The sequence below is a fragment of the Candoia aspera genome, chromosome 1 (genome assembly GCF_035149785.1).
Source record: "Candoia aspera isolate rCanAsp1 chromosome 1, rCanAsp1.hap2, whole genome shotgun sequence".
In the NCBI taxonomy this organism is placed as follows: Eukaryota; Metazoa; Chordata; class Lepidosauria; order Squamata; family Boidae; genus Candoia; species Candoia aspera.
In genome coordinates this window covers 174,799,555-174,818,169 of record NC_086153.1, presented here as the reverse complement: position 1 = coordinate 174,818,169, position 18,615 = coordinate 174,799,555, and the positions used below count along the sequence as shown (strand labels likewise).

The window sequence follows — 18,615 nt, the reverse complement described above, 5'->3', positions numbered from 1 at the left end:
GTTGATTGTGTGATGTTTGCATTTTCAAAGTATACAGAATAGGTTACAGTAAGGGAGTGTGGTGTGTGTCCTACCTGTGGTTTGTCAAAGGATGTTTTTGTTTCTAATGCTAGGAAGAGGGATGGTGGGTGCATAGTACATTGGTAGTGATAACTGGTCATCGTTGGCTTTCTCTTGTCTTCTCACTGCCTATCAGCTCTTAAAACTTTTTTAGGGAAAATGTTTTCTCATAAATCTGTTCTCTATATGAATCAGTATTATCAGGGGAGGCCAGTTTGTTCTAGTGGTTAAGGCACCAGGCTAGAAACTGGGAGACCATGAGTTCTAGTCCCGACTTAGGCAAAAAGGCAGTCACTGTCTCTCACCTCTAGCAAGAAGGGAAGGGCAAACCACTTCCAAAATCTTGCCAAGAAAACTGCAGGGACTTGTCCAGGCAGTCTCCAAGAATCAGACACAATTGAATGGATTTTAAAAAAAATTATCAGGGCAGAAAGTTTTCTTTGAATTGCTTTAATAAATTATTGATGCATTGACAGATTGCAGCCAAGACAAAGAACAAAAGTGTTTATTAAAGCTTTGATTTACTGGCATATGTAAAATCACATTTTATTTTAAACTTAAGAAGCCTTATTCTGCAATCCATTCAAGTCCAGTTGTCAAGTTTGATATATCCTGGATGTAATGAATTTATACAAGTTACCAAAATGTAGAGGCAAAAAAAAAAAAAATACTGCAGCCAGTGATTGCATATTTACAACTACAATTATTTGCAATTGTTTTGGACTTCAGAATTGTCAGGTACTGCCAACTGCTATAAAATGGATTGGGAAAATATTCTTGGAAATGTATTTGCAAATCTTCTTGGGTAATGAGATGAAGTCCAGACCACTTGTAAATGAGGCATTTCACATGATTTATCAGTGAACTTGATTAGTGGTTTTCTAGCATGCTTGATTATATTGCATTGGTGCCTTTATAAATCAAATCATTTTATTTTCTGTTACTTTCATCAGAAAGTTTTAATATACATTGTATTGGTATTGCCTTACTTATTTCAGTTTACTTTTGTGCCTCTTCTGAAATATCTAGCTGCTCAAATTCAGTGATGCGAAATGTTGAAAGAGAAGTAGATGGGGCAGAATGGAGAATGGCAATGTAAATCATTGTGTTCCAAGCTTTTGGAATATGCCATACAGGTTACCAAGTAAACAAGAATAAAATATTCACTAAATATAAGCAAATATTAAATATTCTTCAGAAGATAACTGCAGTTGTTCATCATGGTTTCTGTGATTCATGGATATGGTTCTGTATCTGTTCAGTAGCTATATTTGTAACTTTTAAAAGAAAACTTGATGTTAGTTATCAACCAGTGTCCCCATATGGCATGCAAAGCAAGCAAAGTGTGGCAACAAGCCATTCCTTTTGTCTCATCCACTTGGGAATTGCCCATGTGCTGAAATCTTATCCCCATTGTTTGAGAGCCAGTTTGGTCTAGTGGTTAAGATGCTGGGCTAGAAACCAGGAGACTGTGAGTTCTAGTCCCACCTTAAGCATGAAAGCCGGCTGGGTGGCCTTGGGCCAGTCCTCCTCTCTCAGCCCAACTCACCTCGCAGGGTTGTTGTTGTGGGGAAACAAGAGGAGGAAGGAGTATTAGGTATGTTCGCTGCCTTGAGTTATTTATAAAAATAATAAAGGTAGGGTAAAAATAATATAAATAAATTGTTTGGTCTTTACCAACAAGAAACTATTCTTCCCAGCTTAGGGTCTCTCTGCAAACTTGACTGTTTAAAATGCTCTGTCCCATTCCACAGTTCAGACTACGAATTTGAGAAATCTAATTCTACTTTAATGCTTATTTTACATCTGCCCTGACAGACAAGGGAGGTGAACAAATACAGTTCTGTGCATTAATCTCTACCAGCGTAGGCTATAGTTCAATATCCCCCAAACCTTAAGAATCACTTCCCACTAGGACATTTACTCAGCTGTAGGTCTAAGTGACAGCCCCAAGCTAAGTCTAATAAGCCAAATGCAAAACAGAAAAGACAAGAATGACAAGTTTACACTTTGGCAACAGAAAACCTCTTCCTTTCAAGCTTCTGAAAGCAGTGCCACTGTTAATATCACTCCTCCAATGCTCATTTAACCAATACACTATTGGAGGGCTCTGCTTCAGGACTGATCTGGTTGCCCTGCTAGAGCTTTACTTCTTACTGATTCCATCTCTAAGGATCTATAATCCCTTCACTGAAGTAAGTCATTCTGTAGTCATGAGCTTCTTGGTAATGGATCCTTATCTGCTTTAGGCTTGATCATCTGGTCATTGCTGGATCTCAGAAGTAGAAAATCCACATCTCACTCTTGGGCTTCTCAACATGGCTCAGCTCAAGAGAAGGAGGTCTATAAAACCTGGGTTCCTTTCCTCCATTTCTAGCTTTTGTGCTCCCTCTCAGTATCCAAACCCGGCATATTATAAAAATCTATGATTATGAACACTTCCTTGACATTGGAAATCATTATCTACTATCTCTGGACCATCACCACCCTTATTACTCAAGCAGACTGCTTCTCTGTCTCGACCTCCCACAACTCCCACAAGTAGTCCTTGTGCTCCACAGGATCCATCTCAAGAACAATCAATGACCCCAACATTGGGTGCCACTTTTCCACATCTTCTGAAAAGGATATGTCAGAGGATTCCACATCTGAGCGAGAAGACTCATCCATCTCTCCAAAAGCAGAAGTAGGAGTCCAGACCAATCTCTCCTGAAAGTTTTGGTTTCTGTACCAAGTAGTGCAAATGGTACATTTTCTAGATATTAAAATACAGCAACATGTTCCACTTTTACAGGACCCTATGTTTGATGCTGCATTTTATGTCTCAATTGCAGTGTTCCTGGCCCTTTTGAAAATTGTAAAGGACTGTTGACTAAGCCATCATACATGGAAATACAACTCTGTAGTAGTGATGATGAGAAAGTCAAAGGATTAGACCGGTGATTGGTCTCTGAAACAAGGAAGATTTATTAGATTAAAAAAAAAATGGAGGTAGTACAACGGGAGCTGACAGAAAACAACCTTCCAAAAGGAAGAGAATCTAAAAACAGGCCTAATAAGCAAGAACGATTATCAGAAGCAAGAGATGTAAATAATATTCTGCACCTGCAGAACTCAAAATAATTCTCAGGCTGCACAGTGAACAGCCTCTGAACCTTCAGGGTTGAGAAAGAGACACTGTGGAACAGGAGATGGATGAACACAGCTGTATCCTGCAAGAAGACAAAGGGATGAATTAGGATAGTTACTAACTCACTACTATGAAGAATCAAAACAAATGTACCCTGATCAAACCCATGCCCTTGTAGGCCAGGAACAATTGTCATGAAACTTCCAAAGCTCATCAAATCAGTGTGTGAGAACATGAGAGTAGCCCTGTTGGATCAGGCTTAGGCCCATCTAGCCAGCATTTCATCTCACACGGTGGCCCACCAGATGCATCTAGGAAGCCACAGGTAGAAGATCAGTGCAGACCTCCTCTCCTGTTGCTGCTCTTGTGCATCTAGTATTTAGAGGTAGACTGCTTCCATGGCTAATAGCATTGATAAATTTGTCCTTCAGTAATTTGTCTAGTCTCCAACATAGCATCTCATGATAAGCAAATCACATAGGACATGCTAGATGAAAAAATATATTTCCTCTTACCAGTTTTAAATCTTCTGCTAGGTGGTTTCATTGAAGAGGTAGATAGAATGATTATGAGATTTATAGATGACACAAAATTGGGTTATATCCTTTATGTATTATTAAAAATGGGCTGAAAATAGCACATTAAATTTTACAGAGACAAATGCAAACTACTTAACTTAGGAGATAGGAATCAAATATACGTATTATCTAGCTTGGCAATAGTGAAAAAAATCTTGAAATATTATTTGATTACACACTGGATATGTGTCAGCAATGTAATGTGGGTGCAAAAAGGCACAATTTTACACTGCATCAAAAAGTATAATCTCGAAATCACAGGAAATAATACAGGTAGTCCTCCCTTAATGACCATTCATTCAGTAACTGTTTGAAGTTATGATGACACTGAAGATGGAGACTTGTGTCTGGTCCTTGAAGTTCCAGCCGTCACAGCACCCCAGTAGTCATGTGATTGTGAACTGGGTGCTTGGCAGCCGGCTCACACGTACAATGGTTGCAGTGTCCTGTGGTCTCATGATTGCCATTTGCAACCTTCCCTGCCAGCTTCCCACAAGCAAAGTCAATGGGGAGGCTGGCAGGGAAGGTCACAAGTTGCTCTGGTAAGTTGCTTGCACCATCCCCTGCCCAGCAGCAGCCACCCCCAGCCTCGCCACACTTGCACTGTGCCTTACCTGCCTACCAGCCTGCTTGCAAGCCACCTGGAACTCACTTAATGACCCACGATCCCCCCTTAATGGCAGCAGTGGGAATTGCTGTGATTGCCATTGCTAAGCAATACGGTCATGTGACATTGCACTTTATAACCAGATCACTTAGCGACAGAAATTCTGGTCCCAACTACCATCAATAACTGAGGACTACCTATATTCTGCTTTATTTTGTGTTGGCTAGACTACACTTTGAGCATTCTGTCCATTGCTGGTACACTATCGCACTGAGGGGGAGATCTTACAGCATTCTTCAACTACCTGAAAGGATGTTAAACAGCCATCCAGCCCTGTTCTGTCTCACTGAAGAGTAGAGAATACAAAATAATGAATTCAAGTTGCAAGAAGGCAGATTCTGACTGAATATTACGATTACCCAGAGAAGTGGGTCCACTTTACTAGATGTGTTGAAGTAGAGATTAGACAGTCATCTAATGATGCTTTAATTGGATTCTGTAATCTGTGGGTATTGGACTCTATAGCCAAAATAGCTTTCTCCAATTCTGTTGTTTATAAATTTAAGGCAATTTTGAGAAATCTTATCTCCTCCTTTTTCAGACTCTTCAATTTATCAGAGCATCCCTAGACACTTTGGAGGGGGGGGGTGCTTTCCTCCCATGCAACCCACTTGACTGAATCTCCGGACTTGTGTACCAGAAAATGATAAGGCTGATATTATCAGACTGTTTTTTGCTTCACCTCCTGGGCCATATGGTTCCTACTTCTGCAGTATGAATTCTTGTCATGCTTCAACTGCATTTCTTGATCTCATGGTTCTGAAGGACATCCCTCATTCAAATTGGTAGCTACCTGTGCCTTCCCAAACCAGTACCAGCTATGGCTACACCCATAGACCTGCCTTACCATCCTTTGCTCCATCATGGAGCTAGCAGGAAATCATGTCATCCCATATCTGTCTGTGCCATATCACTTCCTTATCATGCTCTCTGCTGTGTGCTGTTCATACAGCTGTAATGTACAACATTTTAAGGCCCATGGCTGCTGGTTGCTCACCTGAAGTTCCAGACCTGCCCAATGTCATCCACCATGTGAAAAACCTCCTCCAATTGGCATGCACAATGTTTTGGCTACTCCATACGCTACCATAATTTTTCTTTCCTGCTGTGCTTTTGATCAATTGCATTTTCTTTTTTTCTTTTTTTTTTAATTATTCCTTGAAATTATGGAATTTCAAGGAATAATCACCCAATCAACCTTTAACTTCAAAAAATAGTTAAAAAAGAAAATGCAATTGATCAAGAGCATAATGGGAGAGCCAGTTTGGTATAGTGATTGACACACTGGGCTAGAAACCAGGAGACCGTGAGTTCTAATCCCACCTTAAGCACGAAGTCAGCTGGGTGACCTTGGGCCAGTCACTCTTTCTAAGCCCTAGGAAGGAGGCAATGGCAAACCACTTCCAAAATCTTGCTATGAAAACGATCGGCAGGAGTCAAAAACTGACTTGAAGGCACGCACACAGACAATCAACCTTTAACCTATTGAGTACCAGATGGCAGCGAAGAGTTGGGGATCTGCCATCTAACAGTTACCCAGATTTGTGCAGCTGGGATGCAGCCCAGTGTTGCTGAAAAGCTGAAGTTTGAGAAAGGTCTTAACTGTGGGTTATAGTAAACTATCCTAAGCATATTATGTAAGAAGGGTAAGTGAGGAGCCAGGGCTTCTCTGGAAGAAGTAGCGTTGTAGGCTATAGAAGTATATGAGAGGAGACTTTGTCAGTTATATTTGCAATCACATGCATTCAGCCAAGGACAGGCTTGTCAATGTCAGGGTTTCATACTCTCTAGGTCAACCAGTTAACTGTGGACCAACTAATTTACAACAGAAAAGGGAGGGGGACTTCCAGAGCCATGGTTCTAGTCTCCCTTGCAACCAAAAAAGGATCGGGAGGCAAGAGAACAGGTTAGGGACCAGCTGGAAGTGGCAGTTCTGTCGGAAACCTGCAGAACCAATTAGAGCAAAAATTTGTCAACAGAGAATATGTCACATCAGGACTGCTCTCCCTTGGGCATCCACACAACTTACATTGCCTGCATGCAGCATCTGGAGGTAAGGTAGGATGGAAAATACTTCCAGAGTGGAGTAGCTAAAGGTGAACTTTGAACACAGTGGACTGTTTTTGTGCCAAGGAAAGAATGCTGTGATGGTGAGAACTTTCTGTGCAGCTTCTCGTTCAGTCCCCTATTCCTATTGGCCAGAATCATGATAATTGCATCTACCCTCATCTGGGGTTCTCGGTGCTCCAGCAAAAAGGCTGTAAAGCTATACTAATTGTGTGCTAGCCACAGGATAGCACCTTCCTACATGTCCCTTATTTGTTGAGTTGGAACTATTCCTTTGTATTATGCCTGAAAGTGAATTAAAAAAAGAGAATAGGACAAAGTAAGTACCACTACATTAAAAAAGAGCAAATAACATGTGGAGAAAACACATCAGTCTGGAGGAGAATAGATGGAGTGGGAGATCTAATGCCTAGGGCAAGACTTATTTCTCTAATATTGCATTTAGCGACTAACATGGGATTAACCAAAATAAATATGCTCCACACTTTATAGTATACTCAATGCAGCCTACAGTAATCCTTTTTCAGATATATACCAAACTATCATATGATACTCCTGAAGAAGTTGAGCCCTGCAGGACAAAGATAAGAGGGCAAATGTTGGGATTAAGTCCAAGAAAGTAGATCTGTTTGGGGTTCAGGGTGCAAGAGGAACAAGCTGCAAGGCAGTAGAAGAGCTTATCTCAAACAGTGAACTTTACACTGGAAGCTATACCTGGTAATATTATATACATTCTAAAAAATATCCAAAAAACCCAACAGCTTTGGACCTCTTACATGCACAGCACCTCTCTGCTATTCATTAAAGCAGCCTTGTTTTTTTTTTCAGAAAAGTTTCTCTTTTTGAAAAACAATTTTGGCCATTTTAAGGAGCTGAGCAATTGAAGTCAATGAGACTCTTCAGGTAGCTACAACTTTTTTCCAGGCTCAAGTGGAAGCCTGAAAAAAGACAGGCTATTTTAATGAGCAGCAAGGAAGTACTCTGCTCATTCTAGGCCCAAAATACTTCTTCAGATTACTTTTGAAGTATGCTCAATGGTAATAACCCTTTTTCTCACAAAACTGCTGTTTATGAAGCCTGATTTGGCTGCAAAGTTATCTGGATATAGTGAGCTGCTCTGAAATAGGCCTTTATTCCCAAGTCTTTTCTCTGTTGAGTGAACCCTTCAGCAGAACTCTGTACAGGTAGTTGTCACTTAACAACCATTCGTTTAGTGATGGTTCAAACTTAATGATGGTGCTGAAAAAACTGACTGATGACAGGTCCTCACACTTATGACTATCGCAGCATTCCTCTGTGCACGTGATCACAATTTAGGTGCTTGGCAACCAGATTGCATTTATGACCGTTGCAGCATCACCTGGTCATCTAATCACCATTTTCGACTTTCCCAGTTGGTTTCTAACAAGCAAAATCAATGGGGAACCATGTCATTCACTTAACAACAATGTGGTTCACTCAATGCCTGTGGTGATTCACTTAACAACCACCACAAAAAAGTTTGTAAAATTGGGTTGAATTCATCTAATGACCACTTCGCTTAGGAACCGAAATTCCAGTCCCAATTGTGGTTGTTAAGCGAGGACTGCCTATAGCTTTTAATTCCGGTCCCAATTGTGGTTGTTAAGTGAGGACTGCCTGTAGGTTGATTATTGTACTGGGAAGTCTAGATGAGAGTCTTAGGTAAAATGTTCCAAGGCCCTGGCTCATCAGTTGCAAAAAGTCAGGTTGTCTAACGCATCTTCCTCCTCTGAGGAGTCTTTGAAGCTCTGAAATGTATAGCCTTTAGCTTTTACAATAATTCATTCTATATGATCCATACATGAACTATTAAATGTAGTATATGTATTTACTCTTAAACATGAGACAAATAAAAATGAGTATTCACTCTAATAAGTTGTTTGATGGACAGAACATTCCCAGAGTGCTTTCTGGAGAGTAAGTAGCTGTGAAATATTATGGATCACAAACTGAATATTAGTGGAGAGCTGTAAGAAATCTAGTATTTGAAAATGATTTAGTATATTTATATTTGTCATTTTACTCCAACACATTTAACAACTCTATTTTGCTACAGATAGCATTCTGTGTACTCTGATCATAACCAACAGATTGGTTCAGAGAGCTAATCTGACCAATAATTCTGTTTTAATAAACTAATAAATCTTAGTAGAAGTATGAAACACTTGAACACCCAAATTTGCATGTTTTACCATTGAATGTTTTGTTGAATTTAATTATGAAGTAAAGTTTTATTTGAAGTTGTTGTCAGAATGGCTTTCTATATTGTATTCTTTAACTTTTGAAGAAAAATACTATTTGGGAAGAAGCCAGCAATTGCTTCTGTTATATTGTGACCAGTTTATATATGTTTGAAATAAATATCAGAATATTCATATTGGAATGGTTAGTTACTGATTAAAGTAGAGCATTTATGCTGAAAAGTATAAAGAGTTTAAATAGTTACATAAAATATTTATTATTATAGAGGGCATTACATACATTGATTTAGCTGTGGTATTACCATTAATTTTGTTGCACTATTGGAAATGGGAAGAAAAATTAGCATTTTGGTACAACTTAACAAAACTAAGTTAACAGGGGCACTTATCTAAATAAAGTGTGATATACTGTAGAAATAAATTGTTATGTCAAAGTGTTCCCTAAGAAACCCACATACTTTGCTTGTTAGGAGGAGAAATTAACTATTGGGTATGTATAGTGTGGTGCAAGATCTTCATTGCTGTTCTTCTAAGCTAATATGATCATAGATTTCCTCTGTAATTCCTCAGGCTGTTCATGCCCTCCATAGCAGCCATGGACTGAGTTGGTATGTGAATGGAAGATAAGGACATTGTACATAGTCTTTTGCTATGGTCAGATCACTTCCTAGTATGGATAAGCTTCACTGCTGCTGGTGACCTCCATAAGTGGTAGTGGTGGATTGATTAAGATGGTTTGTCCTAGGTGCCTCATGGATCTTAATGGATTCTGGCAAGTGCTTAGGTATTTTCCAAGCAGCCTGGCAGGCAATTGTCCTGAGCTGTGCTTATGTTCTTGTGCTCAGAGGCAGGATGTGATCTCTGCGCAACCTGGAATGCTAGTGGAAGAAGACTAGGAGTGTGATTGAACATGGGTGAGACTGAGCCAATCGTATCAAAAAAGGCAGCTCTAGGCAGTAAGGAAGATGACCTTGATGGAGATACACAGGGTCTGTTGCCTAGGCAAAAGAGGCTTGAACAAATTTTAACTCCCCAATGAGATAACATTTGGAAGTGGCTCAGGCGAATGCCTCCCTAATTCACTGAACAATAAGAAAGAGAAGGAGGTACAGAACAGATTCTGTTGTTATAGAAATCTCAGTGAAAATAAGTTTAGCCTATCTGTGGAGTTGATTTCCTAGTCTGATCTATTTAATGGGACTGACAGCAGACTTCTCCTTCCTGGGAGAGGTGGGCAGGGAGATCTGCCAAACAGCCCCAGTGAATTATTTGCATAACACTTTGCTCGCAAAATTGCTCAAATTCACTCAGGCCAGGACTTTGCATTGGTGGGGTCTGAGGAGGTGGCTTGTGATGAGGTGGTATTTTTCTACTGTTCCTCACTGCTATGGAACAGCCTCCTTGAGAAGTGGCTGACATCATCTCTGTTTGCATTTAGGAAAGCTATCAAGATGGATTCAAGGCCTTTCAACCTCTAAGAGCTGTTGCTCTTAATTATGGATGCTGGGTTGATTTCTGGATTTTATTCTTTGTATGCTTTTATGTACTTTTATATTTGTACTGCAAACCACCAGGAATTGTTTGAAATGCAGTAGTATATAAAAACAATAAATAAATAAGCAAGCAAGCAAGCTAGCTTTAAAACATACATGGATAGAAGGGGCTTTGAAAAGCAATTTATATCATGATGTACATGGTGGGTGGAGTGGGGATGCTGTGATACTGTTTTTTTCTCAAAAAAAATGTTGGCTATGCCAAAGCTCTTACATATGGCTAATGTAGAAATATGGAGCTTAGTCCTTGTCCTGATGCACATTATAGCAAATTATGGAGTGCTTTACACTTCGAATGTTCTGAATGCTGTGGAGAAAGGATTAGTCATAGACTATTGTCTGTCACTACAGATGGTCTAAGGAAACAAAGATGGTGGTTGCTCCGAGTGGGAAGCATTATTCAATATTTGGTGACAATTGAAGTTGGATAAGAAAGATATATATATTGGTTTCCTAAATAAGAGTAAACCAGAGAAGGTATTGTGCTAGTAAGAAAAACAGAATATCTGAGGGAAGGATAATTTGTTAGGGAGAAACAGGAGAGAAGGTGCTGAATATTACAGTTTATATTAAATTCACATAAAATTTGGTATGATCTCCATAAAATTCATCAGATAATCATGGAGGGAAGGATCAACAAAGCAGTTATGGTGAACCATTCTTGATATGTACAGGGTTTTTTTTTTCTAATTCACTTATTTTCACCTGATAATCATTGTTGTGGTGGTTTATGAATTATACAGGACAGCCTATAGCTGACATCATGTAGAGATGGGTCTGTAATGTCAAGAGACTTAAACATCAGTACATCTATTTTATACTAAGCAACTATTGGTTTTTATTTTAAAAAAAATTCCAAGCATTCATACAGTGCAATATGTTATTAAATTTCAGTGCACACATTATTTTCTAAAACATAATTATACAATTGTTTTTAAGAATTTAAAATTTACATACTGTGTATGCATCTTTTATTTTTCAAGACTAACTTTGGGTATAGAAAAAGCAATAGAGGTAGGCTGTTAGATTATACTACAGCATATTATTAATATCAACATCCAATCATTTTTATGTTTTCCAATTAAACAGAATGCATTCATTAAATATATGAAATATTTGTTCTTGTTATATATGAAATTGATGTTTATAGTTCAGTAGAGCCTGACTTTTTCTCGCTCTTTGAAATAACATGTTTTCCAAATTGAAGACATGTTGTTTATTTTTGTTTTTCACAAGAACAAAAATAAAAGGTTTTAATTTGCAATATTGTTGGATGTGCTATTGCTCACTGATATGAGTGACATTTCCATAAAATAAGTTCCAAGAAAGTGAAATCCTATAAATACTACGTTTCTTATATAATGAGATTATGCTCCGTACCCGAACCCTGATTGTGGGAATCATAAAGTGAGTGTAAGGAATCTGAAGAATTAGCAATAAGAATGGCCATTAAAATACATCATATAAGGAAACACAAAGCTTGTTAACAGAAGAAAGGGAGGCAATGCCCCTGAAGCCCTCCTTGTGCCCTGAAATTTTTGTAGGCAAAAATATAGAATGCATTATTTATTAATGTGTTTATTAGATTGAAAACAGCATAAAATAATATTTGTTGTAGGAGGAGAGGCATGTTAGTCTAGGGTTGCAAAAAATCAGAAATCTGATAGCACCTTTTCCAACTAACATCGAAAATTTACACTTTTTAATAAAATTTGTTAATTGGAAAAGGTGCTATCAAACTTAGGATTTTTTGCCATAAAATAGTGTGTATCAGTCATATGATGATCAACATATTTAAAATATTTTAACCATTATAGTGAATTGACATAGTATGCTTAAATGATATGAAACAGCTTTGATGACTCTAATTCATCTCATACCAGACTTCTCTGCTGTTCTTTTAGTATGGCATCATAGTTCGGTCCCCTGCTAATGCAATCACTCTTGTTAATGACTTGGAGAATACCTGACTGCATCCAATGACTCCTTCAGGGCTGAATGATAAAAAGTTGGTTTCAGGGATAGCTTGCCACTTTTACTTATAGAAACGGCAAGAAATTTGAAATACTTTGAAATAAATATTGTCTGGCCTACCTTTCAAAGGAGACTTTTCATTCTGATTCCCAATTAAAATGTAGTTAAAATGAAGGACATCTCTGTCTCTTGAGGTATTTCTCTCTGTTCTTAATCTTGTATGATCAGAGGAAAAAGTATTTACCTGATACTTTTAGTCACATGTTCTGTTTTCTCTGTTCATTCAACAGAAAGGAGAACCATGTTGCAATATTTTTTCAGTTGAGGCAACAGAGCAATTGACTTTTGAAATTCCTTTGAATGATTCGGGTTCAGCTGGACTTGGTGTGAGCTTAAAAGGCAACAAGTCTCGAGAGACAGGGGCTGATCTTGGAATTTTCATCAAATCTGTCATTCATGGTGGTGCAGCATATAAGGTATTTTATTTATAATATTTTCATCTTGAGAGAACTTCTGTTCCAAATTGTCCATCTAGTTCAGTATTCTGATACTGGCTCTTGGGAATTTCAAATACAGTTTTTTCACACCACCCCAAAATACTTTGTTTTGGATGTATTTTGAACATGGAACTAAAGTAAGTTGAGGTCATATCATTTTTATTTAGTTTGATTTACAGAATATTTTTACTAACATTACCTTAGTAAGAAATATATGTAAGACTAAAAAGTATACATCCTGTTTTTTGTACCTTTTCTTACATTATAGGAATATATTATGATTAGCTCCTTTATTATTCTTATGCTAAATGAAGTTGTTGCAATCCTTTTGAATCTTAAAAGAATTTTTTGCTCCTTTTAAAAAGGCTGTATAAATAATATTTTTGTGGGACTGGGATAAATTATTGTTTTTACATTTCAGTGAAATGTACTTATATACTGTGAAATGCACCTTAGCAAATACCAATTTTGGAAAATGTTTGCATTTATAGAATAGCTTCCTTGAGTTTTCATGTTGTAATTAAAAGATTCACACATGACAAACCTGTCTTAAATACCAAGTCACTAGGGCACCTGCATAACAACATGTAACACAGATGGAGCCATAAACCAGCACAAAAGAAATTGAGAGTCTCATTTATAGGTTATAAAAGTAGTCATTCATCAGGTCCATGAATTCACAAAGTATATATTCAGTCTGCACAGAAAAGGAAAAACAGCTTGATCATATTTGAATAATTAAAATAGTACTATGGACAAAAGTGGTTCACTTGGCAGGAGTTATATCTATGTGCAGAACTTGATTAAATTCAAGCCAAACACATTGTGGTGGTGGTGGTGGTGGAGGTGGAGGAGGAATGATCATCTTGGTTTTTTCATCATGTTGTAGTACTGTTAGAAAGCTACATTCTTTGTTTGTTTGTTTATTGGGGAAAATGAATGGATATAAATACCTGGAAATTCACAAATTCTATCTTATTGATTGAACAGTATAAATGTGATTTTTTTTTAAAAAAAATTCAGTTCCTGAAGATTATTTTTCGCTTGAAAACTGGTGTTTCAAAAATGTATATATCTTAACTTCCATGGAGTAAGATAATTTCCAATATAATCTATGCATTGTAGCATATATATAAAGTAATATTAAATAAGTGATAAGTGTTCAGTACTTGTTTAGATTTATCTCTTTCTTCAAGATAATCAACCATACCATGTATATGTGCATAAGTGTGTAAGCATATTCGTGTTTTTGAGCTTTAACATTTGATTATGCATAATTGACATGGTGGTTTTGTTTTTGAATGAGTTGGTGACTGCATAATAAATAAATAGAACAGAATTGAGAAGAAAGCTATGTGTATTTAAGCACTGGACTTTAAATTGTTACCATCAGTGCTTCTTAATGTTATGAATTAATTTATTTTAACCACAAATTAAAATGATGATGTGGATGTTGTACTGTTAAATTTAGACTTGTAGATCATGTTGTTTGTTTGTTTAAATGTTTCCAAGCCTGTACCCTTGGGTGGTATAATAGATTGCTTAGTTCTCTTCTCTTCTCAGCCACAAAATCCGGTGACTGGCTGTTGACGCAAATTTAGTTTTATCATGGTTAGGAACATAGTTTTTCCAAAGAGTATTGAAATTAGATTTTTCTATATAGCACACAAAGCTTTTTACAGCATCAAGCTCTACCTGTTACTCATATACACTTTAAAATACCATTTCTTTTGTCCATGATTTTTTAAAGCTAAACTTTTTTAAAAATGTATCATTTAAAAAACAAAAGCAAAGCTTTGGGTAGAAACTTGTTTTTACATTCACTAGTAACCTTTTCAGTCCATTATTCTCCTCTTTGTTTTCACAAGCAGTAAACACTATTTTGCCTGAACATTTAAGAATTATACAAAATCTGAATTTGTAGTTCTTACATCTGATCTCTCTTACTCTTTGGTAAATAACTCAGGGACCTTCCCCTCAGGCCAAGTGCACTGGAGAATATGGTGGTTGGGAAGAGCCCCGAAGAGTCAGCTGAGACTTCTATATGTGTGGAGTTCAGGGAAATGTCACCTACTGCTCCATAATATCAATGTTAAAGAGTTTTGGTATGGTCACTATGCATTTCATGTTTCTTGCTGCTACTGATCTTACGCAGTTTTTTCTTTGGATTCTTCTTCCTAGGCTTATAGATGTTGTTGGCTTTAATAAACTACATCAATTGAAGTATTTTTACAGATAGTTTGTGATAACAAAGCCAATTCAATTTTTCCTGCTATATTTGCAGGAAAATAACTACTGTCTTTAGTCATAAAGAAAAATTGACATTTTGTAAAATGACTGCCCTTACAGTTGCTGGAAGTAACTTATTCAGTGTGAAGAATAAGCACCTCTTATAATAATGGAAAGCTCAAAATGTTAGATGTGTTTATTGAAGTCATGGACTTTAAGGGATGAACACTCTAAACCAGGGGTCCACAACCCTTGTTAGGAACCAGGCCGCACAGCAGGAGGTGAGCGGTGGGCGAGTGAGTGAGCGAAGCTTCCTCTGTATTTACAGCCGCTCCCCATCGCTCGCATTACCGCCTGAGCTCCGCCTCCCGTCAGATCAGGGGCAGCAGTAGATTCTCTGTTGGGATGCAGTCTGAGTTTTGCGGCAATGGAAGGAAAAGTGGCGAGCTCAGCAGCAATGGCAGAAAAGTTGCAACAGAGCCCAGCTTGACAGTTAGAAAGTGCGCCAAAAAGAAAGCAAGCCCATTGGCGGCTATCTCCAAACGGTGCAAAGAAAAAAGAATAAAAGGTTGGGAAAAAGAGGAACATGTTGTCGAGGACAATCATTCTTCAGGCTCAGCTTCCAGACCTCGCCTCTTAGGATCCAAAACTGGGAAGACCTTCCAAGCCTTGCACAGCTGAACCACCAGACAAGCATGCCTTCCTGCACCTTCACTGCACTCAGCCTCTTCCAGCCCTGCCCTGCTGACCCATCCTCCACCAACTTGTTGGTATTTGTTTTGTTTCTGCCTGGAGTAAGATTACCATGGTAACAAATCACTTTGGCAGGGTGAGAAGGTCAGACTTAATTGTCCTCAGGTTGGGGTGTGAAAAGGATGACCATATAAGAAAAAGCTGCTGTTTGGGGAACTTGCCTGGAGGAAAACTTGTCTGGACTTGCTGCCGGAAGGTTTCTGTTTCGTTTTTGCAGGCCCCCTTCCAGCTTCTTCTCTTCCAGCTCTGTGAGTGTATGAGCTTGTAAAGCTTTTGTGCCTATCCAGGGATCTGGATATGGAAACTATTTATGTTTTATCCTTTTTATAAATACACTTATTTTTATAGAAATGCCTGGTGTGTTTTTTCTGATCTCGTGGGCCAAACGCTTTCCAGCACTCTGAACACAACCCCTACCTTCCTACGCCTCCTCCACTCTCCACCTCTGCCTCCATTGCTGCTGTGCTGCTGCCGAAGCCTCCAAGGGTTACCAGGCTGGAGCTCCTTACCTGAACCTGCTGGTTTCTGTGCCGGTCCTAGTGCCTGACGGGTGCCTTGTGAATCCAAGGAATTCTCTGGCTGGGTCTGCTTTGACTTTGCTGGCTTTCTGGAAAGGACTCTGCTCTTCAACCCTGCTGGCAAGCATGCAAGTACTCTGTGTCAAGCCTTCTTGTACCCAGAGCGAATCCTGCCAAATCTTGTGGTTATCCAAGTGAATCCTGCCAAGTCTTGTTTTTGCCAGAGTGAATCTTGCCAAGCCTTGCTTGGATCCAGTGTGAAATCTACCAAGCCTTGCCTTCTCCAGCACAACCTTGCCAAATCAAGCCATTACCCTGCTTGCCACCATCCTGAGTTTCGTGCCAAGCCTGCCGTGTGCCAACCAGCAACTAACCACTGAATCTGTATCACACTTGCTGTATTAATAAAGATTATTACTTTACCTTCCATGTCCAGTCACACTTCGGAACAGGACACTTTCATAGGAGCACAAACCCTGCTGTAAACTGTGCATGCGAGGGATCTAGGTTGCACGGTCCTTATGAGAAGTCAGAATCCGACATTTATTTTAGTCCGCACACGGCCTGCCCATCATTTTATTTACCACTTCTGTCTGCACCTCTTTCCCGCACTGCGCTCTTGTCTCAGTCACAGTTTTGGTAAGCCCACAAGCTACCCCTAGCCAAAATGAGTAAAAAACAAACATTGCTGGAGAGCTTTGAAAAGGGGGAAAGACCCAATGATGAGACAACAGAAGACTCTAAGACTGCCAACAAAAAGAAAGCTGCATTTAAAAGAAAATACCAACAGTCCTACTTAAATTACAGGTTCATTGCAACAGGTGATTCACATTCTCCAAGTCCACTTTGTATAATATGTGGCGACCGGCTATCCATCGAAGCCATGAAACCTTCAAAACTGCTTCGCCACATGGAGACCAAGCACCCTGCATTAAAAGACAAGCCTTCGGAGTTTTTCAAAAGAAAAAAAACGTGAACACGAAGAACAGACGCAATTGTTGAAGGCCACCACCATCAGATGTGTCTGCACTGAGAGCATCGTTCTTAGTGGCTAACCGCATTGCTAAAGCTAAGAAGCCCTTTACTGTTGGTGAAGGGTTGATCCTGCCTGCTGCTAAGGACATTTGCCATGAACTTTTAGGAGAGGCTGCAGCTCAAAAGGTAGCACATGTTCCTCTTTCGGCTAGCACCATAACTAGGCGAATCGATGAAATAGCAGAGGATATTGAGGGACAATTATTAGAGAGGATTAATGAGTCACCGTGGTACGCAGTCCAGGTTGACGAGTCTACCGATGTTGACAACAAGGCAACAATGCTTGTTTTTGTGCGATACATTTTTCAGGAGGATGTGCATGAGGATATGTTAGGTGCACTTTTGTTGCCAACCAACACCACAGCTGCAGAACTCTTCAAGGCTTTGAATGATTGCATATCCGGAAAACTGAATTGGTCATTTTGTGTCGGTATGTGCACGGACGGAGCAGCTGCCCTGACTGGACGGCTTTCTGGTTTCGCTACTCGGGTCAAGGAGGTCGCTTCTCAATGTGAGTCTACGCACTGTGTCATCCATAGAGAAATGCTGGCTAGCCAAAAATGTCACCTGACCTTAACAGCGTTTTGTAGGATGTGGTTAAAATTATCAACCACTTTAAAGTGCATGCCCTTAACTCCCGTCTGTTCGCGCAGCTCAGTGAGGAGGTGGACGCAGAGCACACACGTCTTCTCTTATGCGCAGAAGTGAGGTGGCTTTCTAAAGGTGGATCACTGGCCAGAGTTTTTGAGTTACGAGAGCCGCTCCAGAGGTTTCTTTTAGAAAAACAGTCACTGCTGGCAGCACATTTCAGTGACCCGGAATGGGTCGCAAAACTTGCTTACTTGTGTGACATATTAAACCTGCTCAACGAACTCAATCTGTCACTTCAGGGGAGAATGACAACTGTGTTCAAGACGCAGATAAAGTGTCTGCATTCAAAGCCAAACTGGAATTATGGGGGCGACGAGTGAACATTGGGATTTTTGACATGTTTCAAACGTTAGCAGAGATTTTGAAAGAGACTGAGCCAGGGCCTTCTTTCTCCCAGCTGGTGCATGATCACCTGTCTCAGCTTTCAAAAGAGTTTGAGCATTACTTTCCAACCACAAAAGACCCCCGAACTGGGAAGGAATGGATCTGCGACCCATTTGTGAATAAGCCAGGTGAATCAACTTTGTCCATGCCAGAAGAGGATCAACTGCTTGAGATCGCAAATGACGGTGGCCTTAAAAGTATGTTTGAGACAACTTCAGATCTCCATACCTTCTGGATTAAAGCCAAGGCGGAATATTCTGCGATTGCCACAGAAGCACTGAAAAGCCTTCTTCCATT

At 39.2% G+C, this 18,615-nt stretch overlaps 1 protein-coding gene across 1 annotated transcript in view; it reads left to right on the top strand.

Annotated features, from left to right (window-relative positions):
* Positions 1-18,615, top strand: part of PARD3B (par-3 family cell polarity regulator beta) — a 569,932-nt gene that overhangs the window by 208,006 nt on the left and 343,311 nt on the right. Inside the window, exon 11 of the mRNA XM_063317964.1 lies at positions 12,542-12,727. Within this exon, the coding sequence (XP_063174034.1) occupies positions 12,542-12,727 (186 nt within the window). The remainder of the gene's footprint in view (positions 1-12,541; positions 12,728-18,615) is intronic.